This window comes from Marmota marmota, unplaced genomic scaffold, assembly GCF_001458135.2.
Source record: "Marmota marmota marmota unplaced genomic scaffold, marMar, whole genome shotgun sequence".
NCBI lineage: Eukaryota > Metazoa > Chordata > Mammalia > Rodentia > Sciuridae > Marmota > Marmota marmota.
In genome coordinates this window covers 35,796,017-35,812,738 of record NW_026000229.1, presented here as the reverse complement: position 1 = coordinate 35,812,738, position 16,722 = coordinate 35,796,017, and the positions used below count along the sequence as shown (strand labels likewise).

General features: G+C 35.3%; 1 protein-coding gene across 8 annotated transcripts in view; it reads right to left on the bottom strand.

Moving 5' to 3' along the window:
- The window catches only part of Ttbk2 (tau tubulin kinase 2), a 149,650-nt gene that overhangs the window by 14,473 nt on the left and 118,455 nt on the right, over nucleotides 1-16,722 (bottom strand). For all 8 annotated transcript variants that reach the window (XM_015480757.2, XM_048793452.1, XM_048793453.1 and 5 more), the window contains 4 exons: nucleotides 7,748-7,905; nucleotides 5,073-5,289; nucleotides 3,041-3,252; nucleotides 462-1,041 (listed from right to left, as the gene is read on the bottom strand). In XM_015480757.2, the coding sequence (XP_015336243.1) occupies nucleotides 462-1,041; nucleotides 3,041-3,252; nucleotides 5,073-5,289; nucleotides 7,748-7,905 (1,167 nt within the window). The remainder of the gene's footprint in view (nucleotides 1-461; nucleotides 1,042-3,040; nucleotides 3,253-5,072; nucleotides 5,290-7,747; nucleotides 7,906-16,722) is intronic.

Sequence of the window (16,722 nt, the reverse complement as noted above, 5' to 3'; positions counted from 1 at the left end):
AACAAGAAAGAAAAACTGCTTTTTCCCTTCCCTTGTCTTTAAGGGGATTTGTAACTACAAATATTTTGTAGGTATACTAAAAATCATAAGTCACAACTCAGGTTAGGCTGGATTTCAGCTCCAACTTGTTCCCTTGGCTAGTCCCCTTTATGCCATGAAGAACCTGCACAACTATACCAAGTAGTCCTTTGATCGTATCAAGAAAAAGTCCTGGGAAAGAGAGAAAGACCAACCACAGTAACCTCTGCTTGGAGAATTAGGAAGGCATTTTATTTCTCTATTTTGAGCATAAAAGTTTCTTATTAGATAGTCAATTCTAGAACTTAACACAAACAAATATCACTGCCTATGCCCATTTGCCAAATTAAGGCCTCTACCACAGAATATGAGTTGATCAACTGTCAGTCCTTTCTTAATAGCACCTGAGTGGATAACAAATAACAACAGAACAAATCTCTTACCGCTGTAAGGGGTCCTTCTGCTTGTGCCTCCATTGGACTTGTGGGTGTTGCTGCAATAAACTGACTAGCAGCTCCAACCGGGAGTTCCAGTCTATCTGTGTATTGTTCTGAAACAGCAGTGGCAGGGCACTCTGCAGAAAACGCCAAGACCACACCTGAGGTTTCCTTCTTTAAATGACTGTTTTCTGCCCAAGGGCCCATTTGGAGCTTTTCATCTTGAGGTGATTCCTCCAAGACCTGAAGCACTTCAGGCTCCTCATCAGAAGGGCTTCCAGTTGTTTTATGTCCTAAAGCCTCATTTGTTCTGAAATCCTGAAGGTCTTGTTCCTTGTCTACAATCACCCATTCTTTGGAATCGACCTCCTGCTTGCAAGAACTCAAGTTAACAGCTATAAATCCATTGCTGCCACCACCATCTGCCTGCTCAGGAGTGTTGGCAGAGGCAGGTTTGGAGGCATCTGGAAGATATTCTTCATCATAGTGCCAGACGTGGTCAGTACGGGATACAACAGGGACACAAGGCTTATGAAGCAGAGCAGGGAGAACAGATTCCTTTGAGTCTTTCTGCATTTTCTCCAAGCTTAAAGAAATGGAAAGAAGTTAATTATTCTAGAGAAACTTTTATTACAAAACTTATCTCTATACAGAGAACTATTCACACAAAGATGAGAGGAAAATATATGGATTATAGCATAAGGAAAGTTTCACAGGGTTGATAATGTTCTTCTCTACCTGCCATAATCCTGCTTTGGAAGATGGAGTTCTTTTCTCAGCATGGCACACTTTTTAGTTTCTTCCTTTTATTAGACTTTACCAAACTAAGCTTTTATCCTTATTGCACTTTTGAATTTACTTTCCATTTCAGCCACAATTCAAACTGTTTACAACACTGCCCCAACTCTTGTCCATCTTTTTGATCGAATCAAGATAAAAACACATGCTTACATCATACTAGCCACAAGATGGAATGACTGCCATGTGAGCAGTAACAGCACATAGATACTGTTGAACTGCAGCACAGGAGGACTGTTTAAAATGGAAACTGGACAAGGCCAACAGTGGAGAAACTGCCTTGGGACACAGTATCTATCACGCTAGTTATATCCATGGTCCTTCTAACCTAATATTTCATTGTTAATAGGAACCATAAAAGATATACCATTGAAGGGGTATAACTACTATTAAAGGTATGTAAGTTTTAATACTAGTGAAGCCTCCATAATTCATAAGTATATCCCAAACTCTTCTTTAAAAGTTTCATTTCTGGGCTGGGGATGTGGCTCAAGCAGTAGCGCGCTCGCCTGGCATGCGTGCGACCCGGGTTCGATCCTCAGCACCACATACAAACAAAGATGTTGTGTTCGCCAAAAACTAAAAAATAAATATTAAAAAATTCTCTCTCTCTCTCTCTCTCTCTCTCTCTCTCTCCTCTCTTTAAAAAAATAAATAAATAAAAGTTTCATTTCTGCCTTTGTTATCAAAACTTGTTGTAGGGATAACATGCCTACAACATATTACATTATTACCATATTTATGGATAGCTCTTTAAAGTTTAACCTTCCCTTCTCTTTAGGTAGATTGTGGGTGCTAGAAGGAAAGAATGATAAATATATATTTTCTTACTACACCTTACACAGAGAAGGCATTAACTAAATCAAAATGCCTGTCCTCTGTATATAAATTACTTTTTTCCCTTCTTCATGTATTCACTCCTCTCATTCCTTTCAAATGTCATCTTTATCATACTCTCTCCAGCTCTATACTGCTGTTTGGAAGATCACCTTCCAAACTGGTCAATGCAAAAATATCCATTTGACTGTACCTAGTGTTATGATGTTAGCAGTTACCACAGCCAAGGGTTTTTCTACAGAATTTATAATGATATTGGAAGAAAATTCACATTAAGAATCAAGATGATCAACAGCTAAATTAAGGACCAACTTAGGTGCCCTTCCACAGATGAATGGATAAAGAAAATGTGGTATATATACACAATAGAATATTACTCAGCCATAAAAGAAGAATGAAATTATGGGGTTTTTCAGTAAGTGGATGGAACTGGAGACTATTATCACGTTAAGGGAAATAAGCCAATCCCAAAATACCAAAGGCTGAATGAATGTTTTCTATGATATTGTGGATGGATGTTAATTCATAATAAGGAAGGGGGATGGTTAGGGAAGAATAGAAGTATTTTGGATTAGACAAAAGGGAACGAAGGGAAGGGAGGGGGAATAGGAATAGGAAAGATAGTAGAATGAATCAGACATAACTTTCCTATGTGCATATATGATTACACAACCAATGTAATTTAATATATCATGTACAACCAGAAGAATGAGAAGTTACACTCCATATATGTATAATATGTCAAAATACATTCTACTATCATGTATAACTAATAAGAATAAAAAAAATAAGGATGATAACTAAAATATGAATGGAAAATGAGAGATTAATGAAGTTGGTGTTACCAAAATGCAAGAATTTCTTATTTGAAAGACTTTAAATAATAAATAACAATAATGATGATGATGATACCTTAGATACTTTAAAAAGTAAGAAAAACTATTTTATACCAGGCCTCGAGAAACTTGTCAGTATCTGGCTTTGGTTCCAGTGTCAGACGTTTTTCCAGCTCAAAGCTGTGGATGGAACGTAATTTTCGCACCAATGGAACATCCCTATCTGGCTGAGTAATCTCTGAGCGGACTCGAATTGGTGAACCAAGACTTGGAGCATTGAGAATACCATTGGCTTGACCATGGCTGTTCTCCTCTTCAGTAGCAGCCTAGAAAAATAGAATGATGAAATATATTCCAGGTATTATAACATGAGAGAAATCACTGAAGCCTTTCAAAATAATAGTAATAAATGGGTTAGATTTATCTCATTATGAGTTTTCTTAAATTATATTCAGTTTCAGTATTATTTTAGTTTATACTCTGGGTACAAAGATGAACAGTCTAAAACTGTTTAATAACTTTGTCTTTTTGTATTACATATGACTAGATGCTTTTAGGACCCTAGTCCACTAAAGTAAAACTAAAACCTGAAAAGAATGTTCTCTTTGAGACATAACTGGCCATATAGTTAGAAAAGCTCACTAAATATATGTCCCCCATCCCCTTACTCATTCCCCCTCTCAAAAACAACTACTGGGCTAGGGACATAGTTCAGTTGGTGGAGTGCTTGCCTTGTACACACAAGGCCCTGGGTTCAATCCCCAGCACCATCAAAAAAAAAAAAAAAAAAAAAAAAAAATCTATAAGACAACCTGGGGCTAGAACAAATAAGCAACTAGGGCAAAGCAGAAGAGGCCAAGCATGAATTAGCACAGAGGGACACATTGTCTAAAGCCAAATGCCTACAGCAGCACAATTACCAGGGAAATCAAGCCTCACACCAGGGATACTGTAAATGAGGGACATCTGAGACATGTATTCTGATTAGAGACCATGAAAAAGTGCCCTACACTCTTGATTATCAGCAGCAGAAGCCAACCTTCTCTGAAGGAAGGTTCCCCAACCCAAATTTGGGACTGTAGGGTTCCCATCAATTATTTAATGAGCAGCAAATTAAAAGTAGTCAGAAAAAGTATGCCACCATGCCTAAGTCAGCAGAAACAATTAGGCAACACAACATTTAAACTCACAAAGATGTTAGATATCAAACTTGTTTGTTAAGACACAATATATAGAAGAGCCATGAACAAATGTTTGAACAAATAAAGGTAATTTCATAAAAATCAATAAAGAAATTAAATGATTATTTCACTCCCTCCTCACCACAAGAAAGAAAGAGTTGGAGTTACTAATTAGTGAACTGGAAAACACAAAAGAAATTATCAAGAATGAAGCACAGCATGATCAGGAAAAGAAAAATAAGGAAAAAATATATACAAGATACAAAAAATATGTTTAATTGGAGTCCTCAGAGAGAACCAATGAAGAGCTAGCAATATTTAGTAGAGGATAGTTGACTGTATATTTCCCAGAACTGATATAAAATATGAGTCAAAATATTCAAGAAACAATCTTGCTTGTTTTCCCAAGCAAGACAACACATGACTAGACACATTATAGTTAAAATGCAGATCATCACAAAGAGCTAAAAAGTAGCTGCAAAGGAAAAATATGGGTGGGGGAGTTGAGGGAGAATTGATTACCTATAGGGAAACAAACAAATAGAATGACAGCTGACTTTTAAATATCAACAACTAAAGCAAGAGAAAAATTAACTATCAATCAAAAACATTGTATCCAGCCTATACTATTTTGAAAAAAATAAAACGAAAACAAATACTTTTCTTTTTTGGTAGTACTAGGGATTAAACGAGCCCCCCAAGATGCTGAGATTACAAAAATATACAACCACACCCAGTCTGGTTACTTTTTAAAATACCTTTACCTTTTCCATAAAATATCTATAATATGAGTTTTATGGGACAAATTAACCAAAATGCTGCAATTACAAATATTTAAAAAATAAAAAAACTACATTCTGTCTACTTCTCATTCAAAATTGAGAATCATGATACTTTGGTGCAACAATAGGAAATAAATAATGAGTACTTAGAAAGATATTACTTCCTATGCAAGAAACACACACCTTACAAATTCCAAGTTTTATCTTATTTTTGTTGGCATCCATCTCTTCCCAGACATCCTTTTCCTGGGGACGAGGGTGTCCCAAAGATCCAGGCAACTTATCTGGTGACACACCAACAGGAATGCCATTCTCCCCATCACTAAGCTGTTCATCTGGAAACACCTCATCCGTATTTTCTCGAAGCAAGTCTCCTGGGATGGGAGTGGCATTTGCAATTCTAAAAGCAAGGGGAGAAAAAAATCGTAGAACTTTAAAAGACCAGAATAAAAAATTACTATGAGTCTATCTTTTATCTTATTTCTAGATTTAAATGATCAAATCCATATATCATTAAGAAAGTTAGAAAAAAACTTGAAAATTCAGGTCATGTCAACTGTACAAAATAAATTTCTAAATTATGAGAATTCAAAAATTTCAACCTGTTTTTAAGTGCAAATTCTAATACACTAATTTACCAATCATTTTAAGAAACATTTGGACTATTTTCCAAGAAGTCTTCATCAATTATAATAAGATTTTCTATTCTTTACCCATTTTCTTAGAGAATTAAAACAATTACAAATAGGGAAATATTAAGGGTAGTAAGGAAATAAATAGGGGTTAAACTTATGTTATTTTTTATAGAATGAAATGTGCACTGCTTTTTCATTTACAGACTTTGTACTAAGCACCACTACAGGCAAGGTCCTACAATACAAAGATGAGGGAAAAAAAATCTTTGTCCTATAGAAGAAACTGAAATTATGCAATTGTATAGTTCAGTTTTACATAGGAAAAATAGAAAATATTAATTGGTATTTTCTATATATTCCTTTCAAAGTAATTCCGTGTCAACTGACCCTGAGACTCCTGGTCCACAAGAGGTTTTGTAGTTCTTAATTATTAGTCATTAAGTAAAAAGAAATTGTTCTATAATTATAAATACTGATTTGGTTTTTTAAAATATTGCTGACTGAACACAGTATTTAACACACAAAAGAAAGCTTTTCTTACAAGTGATCTAGAATATCTAAGTGTAGGAAAATATAGTGTTTAATAGATTATACTAACAGGTATAATCATTGTGAGCAGCAAAATAAACATCCTCTCAGAAAATCACTTTAAGGGTAACAGTTATATACTCTGTCTTGGTGACAAGTACTTCTTATACTCATGGGAAGACCAGTGATTTTTCAAGGACATGCTCCTTCTGACTTGATGACCTTCATTCCTACTCTTGTCTAACACATAGTCTGTGCTTACAGGCAACATGTAACAGAAGCAGATTAAGGGGAAAAGACAAACCAAAAACAAAACAAAATAAAAACAAAAGGAGCTGGGTGCGATGATGCACACTTGTAATCCCAGTGGCTCAGGAAGCTGAGACAGGAGCATCTCGAGTTCAAAGCCAGCCTCTGTAATAGACGAGGTGCTAAGCAACTCAGTGAGACCCTGTCTCTAAATAAAATAAAAATAGGTCTGAGAATGCGTCTCAGTGGACTGCCCTGGGTTCAATCCAGGGTACTCAAAAAAAAAAAAAGGAACTTCATTTAATACATGTAGAGGAAAAAGCATTCAAAGCAAACATCGAGAACATGGAAATACACCATAATCTGTTCCTAATATACTATGTGAATTAAATTACTTTCAAAAGGGGAACATACTGCATGTTTTGTTCCCACTAAATGTAAGCCCAATATAGTTAGATATAATTGTGCCTCATTCTTTCCAGGATGCCATATATTCTTTAGAAACATAATGAATGCCCCCCGGCTCATTTTGAAGAAAATCCACTGTAAATTTGGCTTCAATAAGTCACATACTCTCTAAGCTCCCATTTCAGAGTATGATCTACCAGTATTTTCTAAGGTAAGTAATTCCAAAGGCAAATATTCCATGAGTCAAAGAGGAAATTGTTTAAAATTACATTGAACTCTGGCTTGGGATGTAGCTCACTGATCAAGTGCAAAAAAATTAAAAATTACCTCAAACTCAGTGAAAGTCAAATTACAATATATCAAAATATGTGGGGTATACCTAAAGCAGTCTGAAAGGGAAATTCATAGCACTAAATGCTCATATTATAAAAGATACAATATTTTAAATCAATCTAAATTCTACCTCAAGACACTAGAAGAAGAAGAGTAAAATGAACCTAAGACCAGCAGAAGGAACAAAACAGCTCCTATTGCATCAGAAATTTTTCGGTATGTTGTATTGTCATTCTCTTTCTGAAATATTTTTTTCATGTTTTTTTTTTTTCACTCTTGAGTTAAAGGCATATAAGTTTAGAATCCTTACATCTTCCCAGTGAATAGAGGTTTTTTTTTTTTTCTGTTAATATTAAAGCCTATTTTTGTCAGCTATTAATACAGTTATGCCAAGTTTTGTGTATTACGTGTATTTTTATTTTTTCATTCTTAATCTTTTCCTGTCATTATTCTTGTATTTTAACATTTTTGTGGTGCTAGGGATTGAACCCATTGTCTTATATATGCTAATCAAGGGCTTTACCCGTGAGCTACACCCCCCAGTCCTGTTGTGATAAAAGCAAGGTTAATTCAAGGAAACCCATAGGTTTTCCCCTATGTCTTAGCATTTGATCATTTGAAGAAATCTGGATAAAACTAAAGGAAATTTCTGTGACTACAATGCATCCAGAAAAGATACCACTAAACAGAACATTTAGGACATACCCAATTGCAGCAGGAGTCAGTCGGGTGTGCAACTGAGGGGTGGTAGAAGTGGTGGTGGTGGTTAGGGAGCCATCAGTTCCAGATTTCTCCCAGTCAAAAGGGTCACTCTCAATTACTCCAAAGGTCTTGATGCTATTTTCAAACACGGATGTAAGAAGCTAAGTCACAAAGAAAAACCGAGAGTAAGCCAACAGTAAACATACTCACTTTTTTCTATAAGAGAGAACACCTCACACTCCTAAAAAAGATTTCATAGTGTGATTTTCTTCAAAATTGATAGTTCAAAAAGGGATATCTGAATAAGGACTATATGTGGATGAGGATATGGATTCAGTGTTGATTCTTCTCAATTGTGGTTAGTGGTTACAGTTATTTTTCATTTTACTTCTGATTAATTAGTTTCACTTTCTTTCAACCCAGACTAAGCCTCAACAAGCCAATACATGTCTGATCTTGTTCATCACTGCTAAATCCAGGGTCTAACATATTGACTTAACACATAAACGTTACTCTAAAAACATTCTGAGAATAAATTTCATTTGGAATAATATTTACTAGAAGATTCACATAACTTACCTTTCATTTAAGTCTCAAAAAGAAAAAATGTGGAAAAAGAAAGAAACATATTAAGAGGAACTGGAGGTGCTGTGGCTCAAGGGAAGAAAGTAAGGGAAGCTGAGACCCAGAGTTTGGGAACTGAAGTGCCAGACATTATTAGAGTTCCCCTCTCCTGATGAAATCAAGATTCTCAAGGGTTCTCACAGACAACATGTTGTGTGAGCATGTGGACTACTACTATTAAAATCTCTGTATTGTGCTACAATAGGGAAAATCAAAAATAGTTTTTATGTCAGATGTCCTTTTATTATGGAAGTATTTATTTTCTTAAACTTATCACAGTATTGAATGTCTTAGAAAATGACACTGGGCCTTAAATCAGAAACAGTTTGTCACTATGATGGTGATAGAGGAGACCAGCAACAGGAGGCAAAAAGATGGAGGGCACCAAACAAAGAGGAGGAAAACTTAAAGCACTGAGGCACCTAATGGAACCCAGCCAAAACAAATAGCTCTGCAGATACTTTTAAGAGGAAAAAAAATTACTAACCTAGCAAAATAATTTTCTAATTAAGGACCAGAGTAGCTCTAAATCCTAATCTCCATCATTGAGATAATAGAAACAGTACAATTCAAGGACTCAGTTTTTTTTTTTTTTGACAAAAATTTTATCTAAAATATAATAAAACCAGAAAACTTCAACTCAGTTACTTGTTCAGATTTGAATCACTTTATAAAATTATTCATAAATTATAGTAGTGTGAACATGTGTGTGTGTGTGTGTAAACTTGAATGATCCTCACATTCTTTAAATTATTTTTTAGTTGTCAATGGAACTTTATTTTATTTATTTATATGCAGTGCTGAGAATCGAACACAGTGTCTCACACATGCTAGGCAAATGCTCTACCACTGAGCCCCAACCCCCGCCCATGATCCTCACATTTTTCTACTCTGATACTACTGGGGAATAAAACGCTTTCCCATCAGAACCCTAGGGGCTGACTGTGGCAGTAATTTTCAAACTGGAATGGAGGCAGGGCAAAATCTGAAAAAAACTTCCAGATGAGGGCTGGGGTTGTGGCTCAGGGGTAGAGTGCTCACCTAGCATGCATGAGGCACTGTACTGGGTTCAATCCTCAGTACCACATAAATATAAAATAAAGATATTGTATCCACCTAAAACTAAAAAATAAATATTTAAAAAGACCTCAAAAACTTCCAGATGACTCTGACACCTCCCTCTAGGAAGGCATGTCCCATATCTCTCAACTGATAATCACTGGAATCTAGGATCAAATCCAGGACCTTATAATTGCTATGACTGCTATGCACATGCTCTACCACTGAGCTACACTTCTAGCCCTGTTTCTTTTATTTAAAAATATATGCTTGGAAAACACAAATTCATCTTATTTACAGCCCAGGTTTCTCAAACTAGAGTAATATGTTCCCCTAGGAGATACAGTTATATGCCAGAGAGCTTAAAGTCACCTGATAAATGTGGCACAGCTTCTTGGAGCATTTTATTCAGAGGTAGGTATTACATTTATTATAATATTTTATTTATTTTTATGTTTTTATTTTTTGTAGTAGAAATTTAACCCAGTGTACTTTACCATTGAGCTACATACCCAGCCCTTTTTATTTTGAGACAGGGTCTCACTAAGTTACTTTGGGCTTTGCTAAGTTGCTGAGGCTAGCCTTGAACTTGTGATCCTCCTGTTTCAGTCTTCCAAGTTGCTAGGTTACAGGTATGTGCCACTGTGCCTGGCTATAATATTTTATAATAGAAAGAACTGAAAGAAATTAGGAAAGCAAAATTTACATGAACCTTCAAGATAAATTAGGAGAATGCAAAGAAAGTTTGGATTTGTGACTGATACTTTAATATTACTCCCAGACCTCTTGAGAAACATGCTCATATTTTGATGCAAAAGGAGTAATGGGTGAAACAGTATGAGAAACACTAGAGGCATACCATCATTAGGAGAACAAATCTCTGAATAGAAGTAGGAGGGGGGCCATTGACTAGAAGGGAAGCTGAGGAGCCTTGAGGAAGATATGGATGGGCAAAGATGCAATGTTATATTTTATTCAGTACCATTGTCGACTATTTATGTCCATCTTCCTTCTACTTACACTTAAGAATATGAGGTAGTTCATTTTTCTTAAGCTAACTTACAATGGGAAATACAAGAAAATAACTTTTCTAAAGCAAATTATTCAATACATGGAAAAGATAACAAAAATCAAGTACTATGGGTAATGAGATTCCATAAATTTAATTTTCAACTTTTCTACAACTTCTAAACTTTTGTAAAGAGTATGTATTATTTTTAGTGATTAGAAAAAATTTAAGTAACAAAAACGTATTATTTAGAATAACATATACCTAACCAGGTATAGCCCACAAGGATGCTTGATGCTAACTCCCACCATCTGGAATAATCTTATTCATTACAGCAGTCAGTCATCTGACATAGGTACAATGCCTTAGGGAAGCAGTCCTCTTATTCTTAGTACAAAATGCAATCAATAGTTGTATCATATTTACCTCCATATGGAATCCCAGTTTTCCCTTTCAAAGAGAATAAAGATAAGGTCTAGCCTTTACAAAAACAAGAATTATTTGTAATGTGATCATAAGAACTTCAATGAGAATCCTAATTCTCCAATTTTTCAGTTAAAGAATGGTAAAATAAAGAATCAATAACAACGAAGCACAATGAATGCTGGCTTGGCTAATTCAAAGACATATTTACTGCAAAATAAACTGCCTCACTTCAGTGATAATTAGATGCACAACAAAGGGACAGAAAGGTACATTTTTTAACTTCTCTGCACCTCTGAGGTGCAACACTGGTAGAAAAAAATATTGCACTGTGCTCATCCTGTGGAGAAAAGAATCAGCAAATAATGGAAACCTAATAAAGAGAATGAATTAAAGAGGCTGCAGAGCCTTGCTGTTTTCACTATTCCTTTCAAGATGCTAGAGCATCTCAGAAGTGACCCCCTGGTTGGCCATCTTCCCTTTGAGGCACTAAGTCAGCCCAGAGTAAACTGCCTGGCAATATACCACAGCTTCTCAACGCCTCTAAATGAGGCCAGTTTTCTTATTGCCTTAGAAGGGCAAAGCAGCATAAAGGACATAAAGAAATGTTCTATTTACACTGAAGGAATAGAGCACAAAAATGAAGAGAAACGTAATTATAAGTAAAAGCAGTATCACTAAAGTACCTGTAAAACCATTTATATGTACAATGATGTTTTACAATGTAAAAATCATTCTCATAGATATTTCATTAAAATCTTTTAAAAACACCATGAAATAGATATTTTCATCATTTCACAGACTATAAAACTTGAGAGTTAGAAAGGTCATACAAATGATGTGTTTGACACAGTATCAATTTAAACAGGTCTTTTAAGTGTGTGTTACTTCCACAATAGGGTGTTACAAGCAGCCAGCAGGCAAGGCAAAACCAGCTTATTGTTGAAATTATCCCTGAGAGCCCCTTAAAATGCCCATATAATACAGAAAACTACCATCTTTCAATAGGTGAAATCAGCTAGTTTTTCTCCCCACACTGGAATAGACATCCATGTCTTTAGAGAACGTGAATGAAAGCTTTCTGCATTTAGTGGACATACTGTACACAAAAAAAATACTTTTTTTTTTTTTTTTTTAAGGCATGGTGAGGTACAGCATTACTGAGAGACTAGGGAGGCTGAGGCAGTAGGATCACAAGTTGTTAGAGGTCAGCCTTGACAACTTAACAAGACCCTCAGCGACTTAAGAGAGAGAGAGATAAAAAAGTATTGTTCTTTCAAACTCCAGACTCACACTCAGCACAGCCTGATAAGAAAAAGACTGAGAGAACAGCAGACTCATGAGAGCACTGAAGCATTACCCTCACCATAGGTTATGGCTAACTTGAGCCAAAGGGCAGGCAGAAACATAGACATTAAAAATTTTATATCTCCTGAAAATATAGTTGAATTCAACTGAGTCAAGTAAACATGGATGTTCTGTGTTTCAATTGTATACTATAGCTATCTCAAATATCCATTCATTGATTCAGACATATACTGAATGCCTACTGTCCTCAGTCCCAGGAATACAAATATTAACAGTCCTGCCTTTATGAGTTTACATATACCAAATTCAGTAATCAAATTAAGCACATTTACTTCAATCTGGCTACTTTTATTAAATGTTATTATTCTAACTTCTTGTTGTGCTTTTTTTTTTTCTTTTTCTTTTTCCTATTGTGTTCGAACTTCTTGAGGAAACTTAGAGATAAATATCTCAGGCTCTCAAGATGCTTATCTAGTAAGGACACAAAATAAAATATTGCTTTAAGAGTTGAGGGAATTTAAGGAGGGAATCAGGAGAGCTTCCCTGACTACCCTGTTTCATGGGAGGTTCCCCCTTGTAACTTAACCTCTTATTTGTTTGCTTCCCAAGCAGCCCATTTATGCCCTCTGAAAATTTTGCCCTAAAATTTGTTATGAGTCAAGACATCTTACAACTGTTATCCCCCAAAGGAGGAGGGAAATTACTACATTCTGATGTAATCTCTATTTAAATAGTCCCATTCCTAAACCTGCAAGTATATTAAGAGTAATGAAGCTTGTTTGACTTTGGATTTCCTCTCTACCTTATTCCTCTGATTTTAGCAATATGTGTACTGGTTGAATAGACACATTCTAAGCCTGTAATCCTAGCAGTCAGGGTCTGGGGCAGGAAGATCCCTTGAGTCTAAGAGTTTGAAACCAGCCTGGGCAACACAGTAAGACCCTGTCTTGTGGGGGTGGTGAGAAGGAATAAAAAAGAAAATAGATAATTAAATTTCAGGCTTACCAACAGTGTGCATATTTAGAGATTTCATTAGTCTTTTTAACTTGCTAAATGATGCTTGCTCTAGTTTAGATCTGGAATGTCCCCCAGAGGTTCATGTTAAAAGCTTAGTACCAACTTAGTGCTATTTGGGAGGTTGTGTAAATTTTCAAGAGGTGGTCTTAGTGGGAAGATACAGAACATTGGGGGGCAACATCTGAAAAGGGAATTGTGGAATCTTGTTTTTTTTCTTCCTTTCTTTCCCCTTCCAATTTGCTCTGCCATGTGCTCTCACCATGATGTGCCTCCACAGTCCCAAAACCAAACAATAATGGAATAAGACCTCTAAAACTATGAGTCAAATTAAACCTTTTCTCCTATAAGTTGATAAATTCAGGTATTTGTTACAGGAGAAAAATACAATGCTTAACAGAACCTGAACACTTTATCATATATATCTTATGTTTTTATCAGGATCATGTGATCCTATTAATTATTAATAATTTCTAATTATTCTTCATATCACTTTTTAGTTCTTTCACTGAATTTTCATTAATAAGTCATAATAGCAGTTACTTTATAGTGCCTGTTATGCAAGTGGTCATCTCTCTAAGTAAGTCAGAAATTAGTTTAGATACCACTTCTGGCACTACAAGTTTTATGGTTTTGGGCAACATGTCTAAACTAAGACTGTAGGATGGGGGTTACCATGACAATAATATGTAAAGTCACCAGAGTTTTTCTGTATCCAATCTGATCCTATTTCTTAGTTTCCGGTTGACTAGTAACAGCATCACCTACAGGTAGAACTCTTGTGATGGAATTCAAGAAGGCTGCTAAGATTTTTACCAGGTACCTCTTAAGAGATATTTTCCTCTCTCAAAAGAGCGTGGAAACCTGGAACTTCATATACAACAAAATGAAATTAAACCCCTATCTCTCACCATTCACAAAACTCAACTCAAAATGGATCAAGGACCTAGGAATTAAACCAGAGACCTTGCATCTAATATAAGAAAAAGTAGGCCCTAATCTCCATCATGTCAGATTAGGCCCCAATTTCCTTAATAAGACTCCTATAGCGCAATAATTAAAATCAAGAATCAATAAATAGGATGGATTCAAATTAAAAAGTTTTTTTCTCAGCAAAAGAAACAATTCGTGAGGTGAATACAGAGCCTACATCTTGGGAGCAAATTTTTACCCCTCACACATCAGACAGAGCACTATTCTCTAGGGTATATAAAGAACTCAAAAAGCTAAACACCAAAAAAACAAATAACTCAATCAATAAAAGGGACAAGAACCTGAACAGACACTTCTCAGAAGATGATATACAATGAATCAACAAATATGTGAAAAATGTTCATCATCTCTAGCAATTAGAGAAATGCATATCAAAACTACTTGAAGATTTCATCTCACTCCAGTCAGAACAGCAGCTATTAAGAATACAAATAACAATAGGTATTGGCGAGGGTGTGGGGGGAAAAGGCACACTCATACATTGCTGGTAGGACTGCAAATTGGTACAGCAAATACGGAAAGCTGTATGGAGATTCCTTGGAAAACTGGGAATGGAACCACCATTTAACCCAGCTATCCCTCTCCTCGGTCTATACCCAAATGTTTTAAAAACAGCATACTAAAGGGACACAGCCACATCAATGTTTATAGCAGCACAATTCACAATAGCTAACCAACCTAGATGCCCTTCAGTAGATGAATGAATAAAAAAAATGTGGCATATATATATACAATGGAATATTACTCAGTAATAAAAGAGAAAAAAATCATGGCATTTGCAGGTAAATGGATGGAGTTCGAGATGATAATGCTAAGTTAGCCAACCCCAAAAAACTAAATGCCAAATGTTTTCTCTGATATAAAGAGGCTGATTCCTAGTGGGGTAGGAGGGGGAGCATAGGACGAACAGACAAACTTTGGATTGGGCAGAGGGGTTGGAGGGGTAAGGAGGAGGCATGGGGTTAGAAATGATGATGGAATGACAGGGACATCATTATCCAAAGAACATGTATGAAGACACAAGTTGGTGTGAATATACTTTGTATACAACCAGAGATATGAAAAATTGTGCTTTATATGTGTAATATGAATTGTAATGCATTCTGCTATCATATAACAAATTAGAATAAAAAAAAATTTTAAAGATTTTAAAAGGACCTACTTATAAGATGGCCAAATAAGATGGAAGTGTTTTGTCACTATTATATATCTGAAAATGTTGGCCCAGAACTTTAACATTTAATATGAAATAATTAAAGATTCATTCTAAGCTTCAAAAATAGTTCAGAAAGGTCCCTTCGTCCAATTCCCCCAAACAGTAATACCTAAATAACCAAAGTATAATACCAAACTCAGGAAAACAATCTTAATAAAATCCACAGACCTTGTCAAATTGCACCTATTTTAAATGCATTCATTAGTGGTTTTGTGTGTGTGTGTGTGTGTGTGTGTGTGCGCGCGCGCGCGCGCCCATGTGTATGCACCTGCATGTGTAGTTATATACAATTTTATCATCTGTGTGGATTCTGGGGTCCAACATTTTGTCTCATAATATTTCATAATCTAATAATATAAACAGTATTTATAATAAGATAAATATTTAAGATAATGCTTTAATCTTGGTTATAATTCTGAAACCTCCACCTTAGTTTAACAAGCAGAAAATAGTATTCACTGTACTTAGATTTTTCTTACATTTCCCACACAGAGGTCTAAATTAAGATTCAACTAAATTTACCTAATGTTTGTTGAAAATCAGGGTGCCAGGTATAGTGCGGAATAAAAAAATAAGACATCATTGTTTCTCCAAGATTTAAAAGCTGGTTAGGAAGACAGATTCAGACATAAATACTAAGTACAAATAACCTTGATGTAACTTCCCAATTCAACACTTTAAAAAATCTTTATTACTATTTTTAAAGATTTATAAAAATATACATTCAAAATGGAAGTTGATAATTTTTATTATTCATATTTATTTTGGTATTAGCTCAGAATATACAAACTTGAGACCTATCGCTATTTGTTCTTTGATATAGTTAGGAGTCAGTCATGTTAAACACTGTAATGCCTTTTACTTATTGCTGAGGAGGATTGTTATTGATTTTAACTATGCTGGTTGTCTCATGAGGAATTTAAAATTTTGAAAGAATGGTAATTAAAATCAAATTCAGCAATTAATTTTAAACTGTAAAATGAGACACACAGACATCATTAGTTCACAAGGGAATTCAAAGTCAGAGTAGAGTGATATTTCTCAAAATGAAGACCACAGCAAGGTTCTGAGTGGGAAGCATAAGAAAGAAACTAAAAAGTTCTGCCATACATAGCGGTGCATACCTATAATCCCAGTTACTTGTGAGGCTGAGACAGAGGACTGCAAATTGGAGAACAACCTGGGCAACTCAGACAGACCCTGTTTCAAAAGTAAAAATTTTAAGAAGGGCTGAGGTGTTGCTTAGTGGTAGAATGCTTGTCTAGCATGTGCAAGGCCCTAGGTTCGAATACCAGTACTACAAAAAAAAAAAAAAAAAAAAAAAAAAAAAAA